A 17743-nucleotide genomic window follows, 5' to 3' on the forward strand; every position below is an offset into this window, starting at 1 on the left:
AAATATTTGGAGTGAAAAGCATAATTTATGCTCGCTCTTTTCTTCCTTTTAAAAACCATTAATTTGTGAAGGAAATGCCCCCATCTTCTATTATAGACTTTATAGTGGGGGTGGTAAGTAGATAATTCTGATTTTAAAAAGCTGTAAATTGGGACCAGCATTGTGGCACAGCTGGTTAAGCTGGCACTTGCAAAAATGCCGCCATCCCGTTAGGGCACCTGTTTGAGACTTGGCTGCTCCATTTCCAATCTAGCTTCCTATCAGTGTACCTGGGAGGGCAGTGGAGGACCCTTGCATCCATGTGGGTTACCCAAATGGAGTTCCATGCTCCTGCCTTTGGCCTGGTCCACCCCAGCCATTGTGGCCTTTGGGGGAGTGAACCAACAATGGAGGACCTCTCTCTGTGACTCACCCTCTCTCTCTTCTCTAATTCTGCCTTTAAAATAAATAAATCTTTAAAAAGTTGTAAACTATTATTTCATTGGAAATAAAGAATCAAGTTTTTTATGTGTATGGAAAAATTAAAAAATCTGCCAAAGTTAGATTTTAAAATTTGATCATTTTTTCGGGTTTATTATGAAGGATTTTAGCCAAATGAATCAAATTAGATGAATAAGATACAATTCAAAATAATTTCAACATTTTTTTCCCCAATGTATTACATCAAAATAGGACCTTTTGTAAACTTAGCTCGTAAGAGTTCTGGATTTTTTAAGAAAAAAAGAAATCCTTAAATCCCACCACACATACAGATTATTCTCTTTTTTGCATGTACTTCATTAATTTCCAAAAAGTTAAGTACTACAAAATTTGAGATACAGTTACCTATAAAATTTTTGATTTCTTTAGGCTTTAAAACAAATCTACATAATAATTTGTAGTAACTACTGCTAGAAAATGACCAGTTTATCCTCTTTGTGCCTCAGAACTTTCTTCAATAAAAGGATCAATGAGTGGCATCAAAGGGCCAAGAAATTATTCACTAGTATTATGAATGTCTCATTTAAAGATAGATAAAACATGACAATTCAATGTAATTTTTTTAAAGAAAACTATTAACATTATAATAATTATCTAAGTATAGAAATGGTTCAGTTCAATCAAAAGATAATTGTTTTTTTTTTTTTTTAAGATTTATTTGAAAGACAGTTACAAGAGGAGTATAGACAGGGTCAGATACACACACACACACCCACACACACACACACAGAGAGAGACAGAGAGAGAGAGAGAGAGATTCCATCTGCTGGTTCACTCCCCAAATGGCCACAACAGCTAGAACTGAGCTAATCCAAAGCCAGGAGACAGGAGCTTCTTCCTGGTCTCCCAGTTGGGTGCAGGAGCCCAAGGACTTGGGCTATCCTCTGTGCTTTCCCAGGTGCATTAGCGGGGAGCTGGATCAGAAGTGAAGCAGCCGGGACTTGAACTGGTGCCCACATGGGATGCCAACGCAGCAAGCAGGGGCTTTAACTTGTTGCACAACAGCGCCAGCCCCAGTTTTCTTTTCATTCTAAGTTTTGAGGTTTAGTATGATACACTTTTATTATTTATATATTAATTTGTAATATAGCTCGTTTATCTTTATAGATAGACAAACCTGATATAGTCTTCATTATTTGATAATGTTAGCAGTTTGATCTGCTTGTCAATTTTACATTTTCATTATCCGCATATTTTTATGTTTGATGACATTGATGTTGATTGGTTAATGGCAACAGATTTAATTGATGTTTTAGGTTTAAAGAATCTTATAGCCATATTAGTAACTGGAAAACAAAAAGAAAAGATTCCTGCCAAACATGATTTTCACAAAATGAAAAGAATACACAGGAAATGCCTAGAAGGATAACTTTCTTTGGATTTTTCCAAACACTTGGCCAAAGTTTCACTATTAGTGGCCAGGAAAGTCAAAATACAGGGCATGTGTTTAGAGATCTTTTAATGATGAGCTTTTATGCTAGTTCATTCTTTGAGTCTCTCTGGCCCTCTTGATTTTTATCATCTAAATGAAGGAATCAGAGAAAAGGTCCCTTCCAACACAGAATTTCTGTGAATTTTAAGACAATAACATGGTAACATAAAGAGAACAGTAAGGTTGACTACCAGAAGACAGACTGACCAGATTCAAGTCTCAGCCTCAGAATTTGCTGTCTCTGTGACTATATTCCGATACTTTGATACATGAACTTTGATTTCTTCATTTGCAAGTTGATGTTAATAGCTAATTATTAATGACATTGTAAAACTGAAATATCGCATGAAAATCAACTTGTAAGACAGTTAAACGATGGAACTTAGTTATTGAAATGTAATTAATATTGTCACTTTTTTGAGTCAACTACAGGAATTTTGTCAAATTTATATGAAGAGAGGAAACAGCCACCCACTATAAAGCTCAGCCTTGGTATTCTGATCAGAACAAATTCTAGGAAGATAAGTGTTTAGAAGACTTATGAGAGAGAACATTTTTAGTATAGAGATCTGGCTCTGGTTAACAGTGGATGGTGAATCAGTCCCTTGCAGATAACCTACTTGATCTTTCCTCCTTCTCCCTTCTGCAGGTGAACGTCCATTCCACTGTAACCAGTGTGGAGCTTCTTTTACTCAGAAGGGCAACCTTCTGAGACACATAAAGTTACACTCTGGAGAGAAGCCGTTCAAATGTCCTTTCTGTAGTTACGCCTGTAGAAGAAGGGACGCCCTCACTGGCCACCTCAGGACCCACTCTGGTGAGTGTCACCAAACTCTTTGAGGAGAAAGATAAACTAGGAAAATTCAAAGGAGTGCTATAGAATAGTATTAAATACCTTACAGTTTTGGTGCTTAGCTAGGAACAACCTAAACAATATTTTATTTGTATACTGTAAATAACTGATAAATCTTTTAGGATACATGTGACCTGTTTTAGATTGACGAACTTGGCAAAAAGGAACACTGTCAACTAACAGTGTTTCTTATTGCAATACAGTGAAATAAGAAAACAGCTGTTATATAATTTTTTTTTTAATTTTTGCAGTTGTTCATATAGTAAGTACTGTTAATCCAGGATAATTAAAGATTTAGAAAAATATGAGTTACATTCTAAAGTTACTATACAGGAGATAAAAGCTGTGATATATTTTGACTGACATAGTACTCAGGCCAAGATTTCTGTGGGAAATCAAACATTGTTATTTTTAAACTTGAAAATATTATACGCTCTAGAAATGGTCTGTTATTTTATACTCCAATTTAACTCTCCTTGTTGCTTTAGCTCTCAAACTGTAGTCATTGCACACTATCTGCAACTTTTCTCTGCTTCATAAATCATTAAACAGTTGAGAACAAGTTTGATTTTTATAAAAATGCCAGGATATAGTGCATAAAAGAAAAAGAATGATCAGAAATCTGAATGAATCTCATTTGACTTTTAGCATGAATTGCCATAACCAAGAAGTTAAAGGTGGAAAATTAATATAGAATACTCTCAAGCCAGTTTTATATGCTCCTTCTGTCCATAATGACATATTAAATTTTAATTTTAATATGAAGATATGATGGAAGTGACATTTTCATCTACATTGACAAATTGTGTTAGAAAGTGCTAAGGATTGTGAGGTAATGCCTGTATTATCTTTCTTTACATTTTCCCTGTTATCCTTAAGGCTGTTCTTAATTTTTAACATGAATGTGAATTATGTAAAACTATTTTAAACATTAACTCTTAAACTTGGGGCAGTGACAAAAATGAAATTAATGCAAACATTAAAATAAAATGGTTTAAGTATATATTTTACTTTCCTCCCTGACACAAAGTAATTCACTTCTTTCCAACTATGGCACTTTGTTTTAAAATTATTCTCTGAAAATTATATTTTAAAGTGGTGTCTTTTTATTATTTAAGAATATTATTTATGAAAAATATTTTTAAGACATGAGAGCTTTTTAAAATATTCTTAAGTTGTCCAAGGATTATACCACACATAGATTTTTAATGAATACATATTTTTGCCTCAATTTCATTCCATAAATAGCTTTAAATATCTACTTTATTTTTACAAAATTGTGCTGCTTTTAATAACATGGATTAGTGTACATCTTTTGTCTTTCTTGATAAATAAAGAAGAGGTTCTTATAACAGCTTTTAGCTGATTTTATAATGTAATATACCAAATCATAATTTTGCCACATATATAAACTGTATCCTCAAACTGGGCAATTAAAGAGAGTTCAATATAGTGACTGTTGGGGAGAGGTATCCATCTACTAACATCATCAAGGGGTGATGATATTAATTTGGTCATACTTCCTGCTTAAATGTAAACTGTCACCACCAGTGCCTTCATATAGGGAGAGACTAAAAAGCTCTTAAAGCCCATGCTTCTCAAATTGCTCGGAAAGCTCAAAATCAATCATTATATTATATTATATTATATTATATTATATTATATTATATTATATCATATCATTCTGCCACTAAGGTTCTTTGTTCCCTTACTTACAACTTTTGAGTATGTACACTAGACAAGACTCTTCGATTTCATAGCAAGCCCAAATTCTAATTCCTATAAATTCTATCTTTGATGATCCTGTATTTCTGAGGTTACTCTACTTTCTCCATCCAAAATTTACTGGACAAGTTTTTTTATTTGTTTTTTAAGAGATTCCTCAGGGAATTTCCAACTTTCAAACATAGTTTTCCATGTACTCCCAAAAAATCCCCAAATCACCTTGAGAATTGGAGAAAAAAATGTCAGCCAGTAGCTTACTTCTATACTAGTTCAGCAGCTTGAAATGTCCAAAATACCAAGTATTCTCAACTTTCATTGCAACAATATCGGGACTTTGAAACCTGGCTAAAATATTCTTCCTTGGAAACAGATTTCTGAAACCATGAATCCCAAGATTTCTGGACAGAGAAAAAATACTTACTTGGATTATTTGCTATATTGGAGTAGCCACTTCTACTTAACATCTTTGATCTCAAACTTACAGGATTCTGGTAATGGAGGGGATGACTTTTGGCATATCTTGTAGAATACATCCAGACTTCTTCCAACTTGGAACCATACATGAGCCATTCCATTGCAAGGTTATTTTTTCACTCCATTTAGCCTGCGGATCCTTGATAATAGGTCACAAGTTATGTCCAATGAAATCTATAGGTTTGAGCCCATTTTGTTTTCTTTGCCATTCAAATGAGTTTCCTGGTTGAAAGCAATGTTGCAAGGAATGCCATGGTAATTGGCAGAGCAATCTGATAGATCCACGTGTGAAGGGATTTGTGAAAGTATTAGTGTGGGGAGGAAGGAAAATGCACATCCTGAATATCTATAAATGTCCATCAGAATAAATTTGTTTCCTCCGTGTTGAGAGAAATCTAATGTAATCTACTTGCCACCAACTGATTGGTTGATGTCTCTGGGAAATGCTGCCATATCAAAGTCTCAGCATTGGAAATGTGAACCCAACAGTGGTTGCAGTTAAATCAGTCAGAAGAGAGAAAGTCCGTGTAGCTGAATTCATGGCGTTTCCATCCCTGGAGCAGAATATCCAGGTAATGAGCGATAGGTATAACACAGATTACCTGTACCTTCTCCAGTGGATGCTCTCTAGAGGGAATTCGCATAGGACACCATATTATCACAATTTATATGAATTTGAAAGGTTCATCCACATCACTTGCCCCTTGAAATTTTTTCCTCAGTCTTCTACATGGTACACTACATATCATTACCTCGGCAATCTCTCCTTCCATACAAAGTACATAATCAGATATACTAGCTGCAATTGTAACTGCGAGGGTGATAGACTTTTACCACTACATCTCAGGGCCTCCTGCTTTAATAAACCTATAAACAATCATCATAGTGATGTGAACTATGATCTTCATCTACACTGTTTCCATTAATCAATCATTCAAAACATACCATGGGGCCATTTGTGTGGGTTGTGGGGTACTTATTGTGATGCAATAGTATCAGGTATTAGAGATACCTGAGCCACTTGCTCATAAGGTATACTTGGACTTCCCAAGTATACTTGGTCCCCGTACCCTTTAACAAAGAAATGATGTTGTACCTCTTGTTTTACCATATGTTGAGTCAGATGACACCTCGTTTTTGATGCATAATTTGGAGTTCCATAGTCATTTGGAGTCACCTAGCACAAAGTACTCAGTCTTAACCAGAGTTCAATAGCAAGTTAGAAGCTGCCTTTCAAATAAGGAATATCTGTGGGTATATGAGCATGTCTTTTTTTTTTAAGATCCTTGAAAGGCAGAGTTAGAGAAAGACAGACAGACAGACACACACACACAGAGAGAGAGAGAGAGAGAGAGAGAGAGAGAGAGCACTTGATTCCATTCACTGGATCACTTCCCAAGTGGCCACAATAGCCAGGGCTGGGCCAGGCCAAAGCCAGAAGCCTGGAACTCCATCCCCGTCTCCCACCTGGGTGGCAGGGGCCCAATTACTTGGGCCATCTCTACGGCTTTCTCAGACACGTTAGCAGGGAGCTGGATTGGAACTTGAGCAGCGAGGACTTGAACCAGTGGCTACTATGGTATGCCAGCAATGCAGATGGTGTTTCAATTTGCTGTGCCACAGTGCCAGCACTGGCTGATCACGTGCATCTACTGCAAAACCATTCGGGGATTCCCTCAGAGGTTTCCATTGACAGAGATGTTATACAGTGTCTCTGTTTCTACACTTTCCAGAAATCATTGCATCTGCTGGATCTTAGAGCTAGAGGTATAGGCAAGCTTCCGTATGATATCCTGTAGATTATTTTCTTGCCTCAAGTACCTCTTGAAACCATTAGCCTTGTAGATTTATCTAGTACATGCATAGAAGCAGCATAACCAGATGTAGCCCATGTCACTTCTGAAATCCAGAGAGATCACCACATCGTATGCCTCATTCTTCATGATGTAAGGTACAAGGTGCAGCAGTATATCACTTATTGTATAAGATCTATTTCAGCATGCCCATAACATTTCTCCAATGCTGAAAGCCCTGAAACTGAACTTTGATGGGATTCATCTCCTGTCCTGTAAGTGTCTATATTTCTGAGGTGTTGTTGTTGTTTATTACTACTTTCTGCCCACCAAATCCAACCAGTGCAATGCCATGAATTTAACCTTCCAACTTGATGCTTTGTGGGAATCAAGATGAACAAGATTTCTCTGGACTATGTTTTAACAAAGAGGGGCAGTGTCTTAGCCTTAAGGTAAGATAGTAAAAGTATGCTGTCCCTGCAATGACAAGACAAATGGCTTCAGATTATCTTTGCTGGTAGGAGTTATTTTAGAAAGAAATCAAGTCAGCAGCTCCATAGCAGGTGATAGGGGCTATGTTAATATGTTCCAGTAAAGATTCTACAACTAGAAGTGCATTTGCAGTTGGCATCATAAGTCTTTATCTCAGAACTATCTGGATTGTGCATTGGCGTAACAAACAGCTTAAGTGGGCATAAGGTATTAATCACAACCCCAACATCTTTCAGTTGTCTGATGGCCTCACCAATATCTGTAATTCAAAGAGCTGTGTTATTTCTTCCCTGTCATTGCCTTGCTGCCCTAGCTACTTGTTTTTGTATTGCCCATTTTATTTGGCATTGGTAAGGAGGTAATCCTGCAGTCTTCAAACATGAGCAGTCCAATTCCAGACTTCCATTATGACCACAGCCTTAGGCCATTCCTGCTACCAATAGCTGTTGTCAGTCAGATTCCTGACAGTAAAGCAGTGAAACACTCAAATGGGGGAATTTTGAGGACATCATGAAAGGATAAATATTCACAAAAGAATGATTAGGCATAATGGAAACCAACAAAGGGTGGCTGGCATTTCTTGACTTTTCTCCAGACAGTAGGCAGTATACTAAGCACTTCCCATGGATTATTTAATTAAAACCCTTTTATATAACAATAGCAAAATGACTAGTTTATAGATAATAGCAAGTCTAGTAACATGAAAAATGCTTTAGATTTTAAATGTCCTCACATTAAACATGTAAGTTCAATATATACATTTAGTTATCTTTTAATATAGGGCCAGGCCCTTTTTATTCAGTGATGCAATTGCTATTTGTATACTATATAATTTTTTCAGTCCTAAACCCCACCCATAACACATCATCTTTGGTTTCATCTTCAGTTTTTTTGAGAACTTGAAGACCTTTGTGAACCAATCAGGCATCTATTAAATTTTAATGAAGCAACTTCTTTTTCTAATTATTTCATTGGAAATTGAAAATTTAAATAATTTATATAATTATAATAAGTACACCAGGCATAAATAGGTTCAGCTATAATCATATATGAATGTTAGTAACTATACAGTTCAACTGCTAGGAAGTACTTGGGCATACCAAAGAGGCACCTGTGAGCTCCAGGAATGCAGTGTTTCAGGTTATCCATCAGTATGTTTTCCAGAGGGAATGGAGAGCAGTCAGTGAAGAGGAGGTCAGGTAAGAGCACTTCTCATTTAATTACTATTCCTCCTGAACAAGTGAGGAGACTGAGGCAGGGAGAGGTCACCCACATAGAGCCTGGATTCAAATCAAAGCAATCAACTCCAGGATCAATTCTTGACTGCAGTGCTGCAGGATGAATGATACAGCCCCATATGTTTATTCTATAAAACCTGAACTCTCAGCGTCAACTCCTAGTGGTAAAGAAGAAAGAATACTATCCAGAAGTGAAGAGGTCAAGACATCTGGGTAGCAGAATGGGCTTACTGCAGATCAGCAATGAGACTGTCAAGTCACTTAATTTGCTCTTTAAATCTCCTGTGTTGCTAACATGCTGCAATGTGTTATCTTTCCCCTTGGACTTTTGCTGCTAATCATTGATTACTATCAGCCCTAAGATTAGTCCCTCATTCCTTCAAACTTGACTTTTTTAAAAACAAAAAGTTTAATTTTTAAAACACACGTGTTTGAAACGCAGTTAATGCTTTAAAGTGTTCATTGTGCTTTGACAGCACCAATATATTTCTCTGCTCAGCTGATTCTGCTGATCTGTGTTGAAGAGAACTTTTCCCATGTAAAATATAAATGAGATTTTAAGAAAAGAAAAAATAGAAAGGGGAAAGAATTGAAATGTATCATCAACAACTAATCAGCTGAAGCTGATGGTCAAACTTTTAACTCAGTGAGAAAATGAGCTGCAATTTAAAAAAAATATCTGCCAGATATATATTATGTACAATTGTAGGGTTATCAACGGTATTGATTTGTAATTTAAACTCTTGCTATTCATCAACCTTGAGATTTACCACACACATCATTTAATCTGCTTTATATTAACTTATAACAGTATTTACATGATTGTTTATTGATGGATCAGTGTTCCTGCAACAAAAGTGATTTTTATAGTTTTTGTTTTTTATATTTTCAGTTTAAAAAGTGATTTGTAGCCTTTTCATTCTTAGATACTTGATTAGTCTGCTTGTCCAATATTCTAAGTAGTGTATTAATTAAACCCTAGACCTCTGTTAATCAAAATGATTCCTAAGGTGTTATTTTAAAAATTCTAGGAGGAACTTTAATTGTATATTTTCTAATTACATTTCAGATATGTAAGTGTACTTCAAAAAGTTCATGGAACATGGAATTAAAGATAAGTTTATTTCGGTGTACAAGTTGAAAATCATACAGTCTTCAAAAAGTTCATGCAAAATAATGTTTTAAAAATGCTGTGTATACCTTTAAAAATTATTTCTATCAAAATGAACTTTAATTCCATTTTTCCACAAGCTTTTTTGAAGTAGTTTCATTTTTTCCCACATACTCTAAGGTACCCAAATTAAAGACTGAAAACAGATGAATATGTATTTTTAATATTGGAGGATATAAATGTGTTATCCATAACCTTTTATGAATTGTGAAGAGGAAAACATGAGCAAGTATGCCTCTCATAGAATCTGAGATATTTTTATGTCATATCAAAAATTCAGTTTTGGCCATGGAATTATACTATATAGATTCAGATTATGAAAAGGTATTTATTACTTAAAAATGGACTCATTTAAGAGCATTTGAAATTAAAAAAAAATCCTAGTACCCCAAGGATATTTATTGTCTCTTGTTTTGTAAAGCAGCCAAATATCCCTTATGTGTTATATTCTAAAGATACTTGTTAGCTCTAATACTAGCTTATTTTTCAAACATATGTAAGTAAAATATCCTTTAGTAAACAGATCAGTGGAAGTTTTTTTTCTTATTTTTGTTATTTATCTTTAAGAATTACTTCATGTATTTGATAATACATGTTATTAAATTCTAAGTAAAATGTTTAATTAAACCATATAATATTTTATTTATATTTATCACTTAAAATAGACACCAACATTTGTTTATGTAATGTATCTGTGTCATATAACTCTGGAGTATGAGATTTGAGGAATCTTTTAGTGCCAATGTTCTTTTTACTTACTTAGGGTTAATAAGTCTAAATTATTCTGAGCAGGTATCTAATTTATTTCCACACAACTTAGGAATGTTGATTTTTTTACAACAATACTTTGTAACCTATTCAATGTTTGACAGTTTTTGGCTTAAGAAGTTTGTTGTTTATGTTTAATCTTCAGTTTAAAGCTATTTTGTCCTATAAAAAGGAAATAGACCAGATGTGCTATATAAATCCCCATCTGTTGAAACAACAGCTTCCTCCCTGTTCGACGTTTTTAGTTTTTTTGATAGAAAGACTTTTATTTTTCAAGTCCCAGTAATTCCAAGAACTATATTTTATCCACAAAAGTAGCTCAGATACATTGAATGTTTATGTTAGTTCCTAATGATTTTGTAAACCAGACCAATTAAATAGTGAAAACTCAAGAGTTTTCCTTTTTTAAAACTTTTGTTCAGTTGGGCTCTTACCTGATATGAGAAAATCCTTATACACTAAAATGGTTATAACCCACCTTGCTTTTGAATATAAGATTACTTTTAAGAAATTTGAAGATGTAGAAAAAGTTAACTTCAAAGATTCTATCTGGCTCCAATGGAAATGCAGCTAACTTTGACCATATTGCTAAAGAAACAACTTGATGTCAATTGCTCTAGTTTTAATTCTCATTTGGGATACTCTCTTAATTGGTCACGAGAGCTGTATGGCCTCAAACATATTGCCATCTTTATGAAGGAATTAACACCATAACCATATCAATTCTTTACTGACTCATCAGTGGTTCCATAAACTAAAATTTATCCAAGCATACATTTAGCCTTTTAAGTCACTTTTTTTTCTAATGTATCTGGCTTCCATCTTGATTTATTTTGCTGTCTCCGATTCTTCTCATGTTTTACTCTCCCTTTTTTGTATTTCTTATAAGTATTTTCCCTAATCTCTTAGCCATTTACTTCAACACTACTTCATTTTTATTTTCTGTAGTGACTTCCAGGAAAAAAAGGTACATAAATAACATACTTCAGTTTATGTGATATGTAGAATGTTTTGTGTAACATGGAATTGCTTCAAGAAATAGACCTTTGGGCGGTAGTAGTACTGATTTCCTTGTGAAATGAGGAATAAAAATTTTCTGAAAATTAAGTTTTTGGCCAAAGATTATAATAATCAGTTTCACGTTATCATTATTTTAAATCCAGACCACCATGACTTCTGCACCAGAATTGCCAAGGATACCTGTGGTTTTTTTTTTTTTTTTTTTTTTTTTTTTTTCCACAGGCAGAGTGGACAGTGAGAGAGACAGAGAGACAGAGAGAAAGGTCTTCCTTTTGCCTTTGGTTCACCCTCCAATGGCCGCCACGGCCCGGTGGCTGGTGTACCGCGCTGATCCAAAGGCAGGAGCCAGGTACTTATCCTGGTCTCCCATGGGGTGCAGGGCCCAAGGACTTGGGCCATCCTCCACTGCACTCCCTGGCCACAGCAGAGAGCTGGCCTGGAAGAAGGGCAACCAGGACAGAATCCGGCGCTCCGACCAGGACTAGAACCCGGTGTGCCGGCGCCGCAAGGCGGAGGATTAGCCTAGTGAGCTGCTGCGCCGGCCAGGATACCTGTTTTTAATAAGAAAAATTTCATGGGCAATTATGGACACATAGGATTAAGATAGGCTGGTTCAGAAACTGAATCTTGTGCTACTCATTCATAATAGTGATAGTACATTGAGTGTAGTATAATTTGTCCTGCAGGCTTCCCATGCGAAGGAACTATTTTAAACTGATTGTAGACCTGGCTGTGGGCCCACTTTCTGGGTGATCTCCCAAGTGTGAACTTTCCCCACCCTCAGCCCCTCCTTTCCTTCCTGGAGGTGGTTGATAGGGGTGGATTACGCCGATAATTACACAAGCAATGTCAGTTGCACACATGATTTACATAACTGTCCTGGACTGATTTCATCTATCAAGTCCTGATACTGATGCCCTTGGTGCTTCTCTGTGTGCTTTACAATAAATACTGAGGAAGGGGGATAGGATTAGAATCTTCATTCCTGTCTCTTAAAGCACAAACTTAAGGCACTAGTCATGACAGTTTATTAAGAGGAAAAATCTACTTTGAGTCAGACCAGCTAGTAAGATAGTTCATGTGAGTTCCATCCAGTAGGACACTGCCTTTCTGTTCTCCAAATAATCATGACATATCAATCAACACACACACACACACACACACACACACGCTCCTTATAAAAGATTAAAAATTTAAAAGCATAAACCATCTCAAGTTTAGAAATAGCGACAGTCATAAACATTTCCAACACATTTCTGGCAGGAATTATTAAGAAGTCTTTCTGATGTACTGCATACTCATTTGATGTAACTCTTCTCACTCTGATGTGGAAGCATTAGATCAATGCAGGAACTTTTCTTCCCGCACTTTTCTCTGTTTACAAGAGGTCTAAAGAAATGGGCAAGATCCATGGGCCTCTTTCTCAGTGTTCTGAATGTCTGCAGACATTGCTGTCATGTCTAAGTTGACTAGCACAGTTTTTGCATCATGCATGGATGTTGGTGTAGACGTCTTAACTTGTAGCCATTTCACATTCTGCCCTCTGCACTATGAGTCTGCTATTCTGGTATGTTTGGCACTCCGTGACAGGAGTGGAGAAACTGCATGCCAACTTCATTACTCACCCAGTGTCCAAAAGCATACGTCACACTATGAAGTGGTTTTCAGGTTTGTTTGGGTGTTTTTTTTTTTTTAATAAGTTAACCTCCACCCTTTAATTTTTCCTACTTCGTCCTTGTGTATGAGTCAAACTTGTTCATCCACAGGGTGTAGTGGCTTTTCATATCTTGTGAAAAACTCCCCAATGGCATAAAGTAAGACAAATGTGCAAATAAGAACCAAATATCACACACTGTAAGCATGCAAAATATACTTAGAATATAATTACATTTGAAGATATCATACAGAAGCATATTGATAATAAGCATATAGATAAGCATGAAATAACCTAAATTCAGCATCACAAAGAAGAGATCTCATTATATTCTGTCTCCATCTCCATATTAATTAAATGGGTGGCTAGATGTGGATGCTTTCAGTTGAATATTCTTACACTACCTAGAAAGTTAAAGATTAGTGCAGGTTTGTGGTAGTTGGATATGTTTCTTCACGGAATTTTTACTATAAAAATTTTAAATTATGGCTATTTAGTGGAATTTTTGTGACAAGCATCATCTTTAGGGTCTTACTTTATAGATAAGGAAAGCCAAGTTTAAAAAGAGTGTGTCAAGGCCAGCGCTGCGGCTCACTAGGCTAATCCTCCGCCTTGTGGCGCCGGCACCCCGGGTTCTAGTCCCGGTCGGGGCGCCGGATTCTGTCCCGGCTGCCTCTCTTCCAGGCCAGCTCTCTGCTGTGGCCAGGGAGTGCAGGAGAATGGCCCAAGTGCTTGGGCCCTGCACCCCATGGGAGACCAGGAGAAGCACCAGGCTCCTGCCATCGGATCAGCGCGGTGCGCCGGCCGCAGAGCGCCCGCCACAGCAGCCATTGGAGGGTGAACCAACGGCAAAAGGAAGACCTTTCTCTCTGTCTCTCTCTCTCACTGTCCACTCTGCCTGTCAAAAAAAAAAAAAAAAAAAAAAAAAAAAAGTGTGTCACCTAATGCCTCCACAATCTATAACTTCTATAACTTTACATAATCTATGAATGGTCCCTTACTTCACAAAGATTATACTTTTACCTTCTTTATCTTTAAATATATTATTTGGATTAGGTTTTCAACACATATACAAACTCAGCATCAAAAAACTAAAGAATTGTTTCATGTTCTTAGAAGCAAAAATAATTCATAATGCTTGAATACCATTTTAAAACCCAATTTAAATCATATCACTCCCCTGCTTAAATTTCAATTGCTCTTACAAGTTTAATGAAATCAAGCAACTTATCAAGGCCAATGGAAGTTCATCCACCTCTCCTAAGGTGTCTCTACCCCTTACTCAGATTTCTTTGCCACCCTATGTGCTTTTTAAAGTACAGTACTTCAAACATTTTATGGAAAAATAAAATATGAGTTTATTTTGATCAAAAATTTAAATTCATAATTTTTTGCATAATATGCATTTTTTCTGAGCTTTTTGAAGATTTCTTGTATGTGTGGAGTACAAAAAATTTTGCACCAAAATAAACATTTTTTATTCCATTTTCCATGAAGCTCTTGTAGTATTACTCAAATTCTTTCTTTCACCTTCAGATTTGTTTCTGATGGATGATTCAAAGAATTGCCATCTTCAGCTCTTTCCCTAGTACTTGGCACAGTTGCTTTATTATCCTTCAGATAGGTATTTTAGCTTAAATGTCATCTCCTTGGAAATAATGTCTTCCTTAAGCACCCTCCCTAAAACGTTCTCCTAATTGCTCTCAATTTTGTTACTTCTAACTTAATGTGTTAAAACCCAAAGTAAGAATTTGTGGTTATCCTAATATTTTGTTTATGTGTGACTGTCTCCCCCAACTCAAATGAGAGATACCGGGCCTCTTCTGTCTTACCTATTAATGTGTCTTCAGCTCTGGGAATCATGTTTGGCACATAATAGGTAATCTAAATGTATTTAGTAAGAACTGAATGGAGAGGCCATTAAGATATAATGTATGTGTTCTAAAAATCCCTATAAAAGGAAAGAAAAGGGAAACACTGTCCTAATTTTTTAGAGTCAGCTTACATTATTCAAATTTGTGAATCGCAAAAACGGATATACATTTTTTTCTTCTGAAATTGAATATAGCTCTCAGGATTATTTTTTTTACGCTCACTGCAGGATAATACACACAGTGCACATGGGTGCTAGCTTCTCCTGCTGAAAATGCTTGGTGCCATGTGGTGATGCCCCAGAAAGTGTCACAATGCAATCAGATTTATTCATGGAACACGTATTTCCTGAGTAACTATGTTCCAGGCATTTTTTTCTAGGCACTTGAGATACAGCAAGAAAGAAACAAAGATCTTGTCCATATGGAACTTAATAAATAAGAGATTAGCACTAATCAATATACCTAATAAAATTTATTACATATATATATAGAGAGAGAGACAGAGAGAGAGAGAGGAGAGGGTGAGAGAGTGATAGAGAATATTCAGGGTGACACTGCTACAGGAAAAACACAAAATAGTTGCTATTTATTGAACATTGACTTTGTGCCAACTATCTTTTAAAAATTTCTCCCCAAAATGCTGTGAGTTACATACAACTATTTCCTTGTTTGACTTAACCAAGGACTCATACACAGTTGGCAGTTAGCATTAGGGCAAGAATTTGAAATCCAAATATGAAAGCATATTATGCATAGATCAAAGTAGCCATCAAAAAGTCTATATAAAATAGATATTAAAAAAGTATGTACAGATTTCAAAAATTTTTATACCAAAATAAAACTTCATTTAATTCCAGTTTCCCACAAACTCTATTCTTTATGTAATATCTGCTTTTATAGGATACTTCTGTACACTAGAGCAGATTATCTGCTCCCATATTGATTATTTTTGGTCCTATGTGCTATCTAAATTTCTTTCTTGAGTTATTTATTTATTTATTTTTTTGACAGGCAGAGTTAGACAGTGAGAGAGAGAGAGAGAAAGGTCTTCCTTTGGCGTTGGTTCATCCCCCAAATGGCCACTGTGGCCGGCGCGCTGCCGCCAATCTGAAGCCAGGAGCCAGATACTTCCTCCTGGTCTCCCATGCGGGTGCAGGGCCCAAGGACTTGGGCCATCCTCCACTGTACTCCCAGGCCACAGCAGAGAGCTGGCCTGGAAGAGGAGCAACCGGGACAGAACCGACGCCCCAACCGGGGCTAGAACCCAGGGTGCCAGCGCTGCAAGCAGAGGATTAGCCTAGTGAGCCGCGACGCCGGCCTTTCTTGAGTTATTATAGTGTTAAGAAATCAAATGAAGAAAAAAAGCTTGAAAAATAGAAATGACAAACGGAATTTATGATTATTGGATGATTCATTTATTCTGTATACCTAGGAAGATTTTATTTGGTTTTTCTTTCTTTGTATGCCATATACTGAAGGTTTGCACACTTGTAAAAATGAAATAGTATCAGATGTATTTGCTGTTTGTCTCTGGTTTAAGATATTTCTGGACCATCTTGTGCCATTACAACTCTTTGCACATTTACAACTTTTGTAGCTTGTTTTTACATTCCTCAGTCAGTTGAATCATTTATATTATAGCTACCATGATCATCCCGATTATAGTGCTTTATGACTATTATGTTTATTATGATTGTACATATCAAATTTTAAGCAGTTGGTAAACAGCTGTCATATAAAGAATTTACTTGTATTTATTTGTAACATAGCTGTGAACATTCTGACAGATTTAAGCATCTATTTTTACTTTTTTGTTTAAAGAATTATTTTATTAGAAAATATAAAAATAAGCAAGAAAATGAGACAATTTCTGTCATAAAGAAAAGCCTCGGAAGCATAACTGATAAGCTGCCAAAATACTTTTCAATACGTATTCTGTTTAATTCCATTTTACTTCCTTATTTCAGGTGTTCAGTTCAAGAAATCTGGGAATTCTAGTATTTAAAAAGAAATAGAAAAATAGATGCCAAAAATTTGTTCTTATGAAAATCATCTTAAATGATTTCTTTGCTGAATTACACCTATCTTTTTCACAGTGAGCTAAAAATTAAAACTAGAGGTTTTTTGTTTGGGTGTATGTGTGTGTGTTTTCAAATGTGATGTTTTTAAAAGACCCTCCCTAATTCTTATGTATGATTTACCTTGGGGTTTCTGTTATTTGTAGGATTTTTAGTTTGAAAATAAATGTTATTGCATTATAAAACAGAGATATTCGATGGTGAAGTGGTTAGCTGGTCCTGTGTGTACAGCAGTAATGTGTCTTGTTCAATGCTGTATACAGAGCACCTAGAACACAGTATGTGAGTAGTGAAGGCACTCACTAGTTAATTAGTGAATGTTGTTAAAAAGAACTCTATGTTCTCTATGAATACTTGGCAAATCATATGAAAAAAAAAAACAATAAAATGTATTAATGCTGACAGCATGTGCCTCTATTATTATAGAGCAGTGTTTCTCAAAATATATTCATAGTTAAGAAAGTCATAGCTTCTTAATTTAAGTAAAAAGTACTATATTTACAGTAATTTGGGGAAACATTGGTTAAACAAATTTTGTTTGCTTTTTTGTTTTGTTATTGAACTAAAACATCTAAAAGAACTTTTGGTATTCTCATATATATGTTCGGAATCTCTAAGAAATCTACACTAAATATATTGTTTCCAATTTGTTTAAAAATTTTATATTCTCACTTCAACTACATTGGTAACC

General features: G+C 35.7%; 1 protein-coding gene across 44 annotated transcripts in view; it reads left to right on the forward strand.

Annotated features, from left to right (window-relative positions):
• IKZF2 (IKAROS family zinc finger 2) overlaps positions 1–17743 on the forward strand; it is a 187841-nt gene that overhangs the window by 134649 nt on the left and 35449 nt on the right. For all 44 annotated transcript variants that reach the window (XM_070070240.1, XM_070070241.1, XM_051849150.2 and 41 more), the window contains one exon: positions 2562–2729. In XM_070070240.1, the coding sequence (XP_069926341.1) occupies positions 2562–2729 (168 nt within the window). The remainder of the gene's footprint in view (positions 1–2561; positions 2730–17743) is intronic.

Source organism: Oryctolagus cuniculus, chromosome 3, assembly GCF_964237555.1.
Source record: "Oryctolagus cuniculus chromosome 3, mOryCun1.1, whole genome shotgun sequence".
Taxonomy (NCBI): Eukaryota; Metazoa; Chordata; class Mammalia; order Lagomorpha; family Leporidae; genus Oryctolagus; species Oryctolagus cuniculus.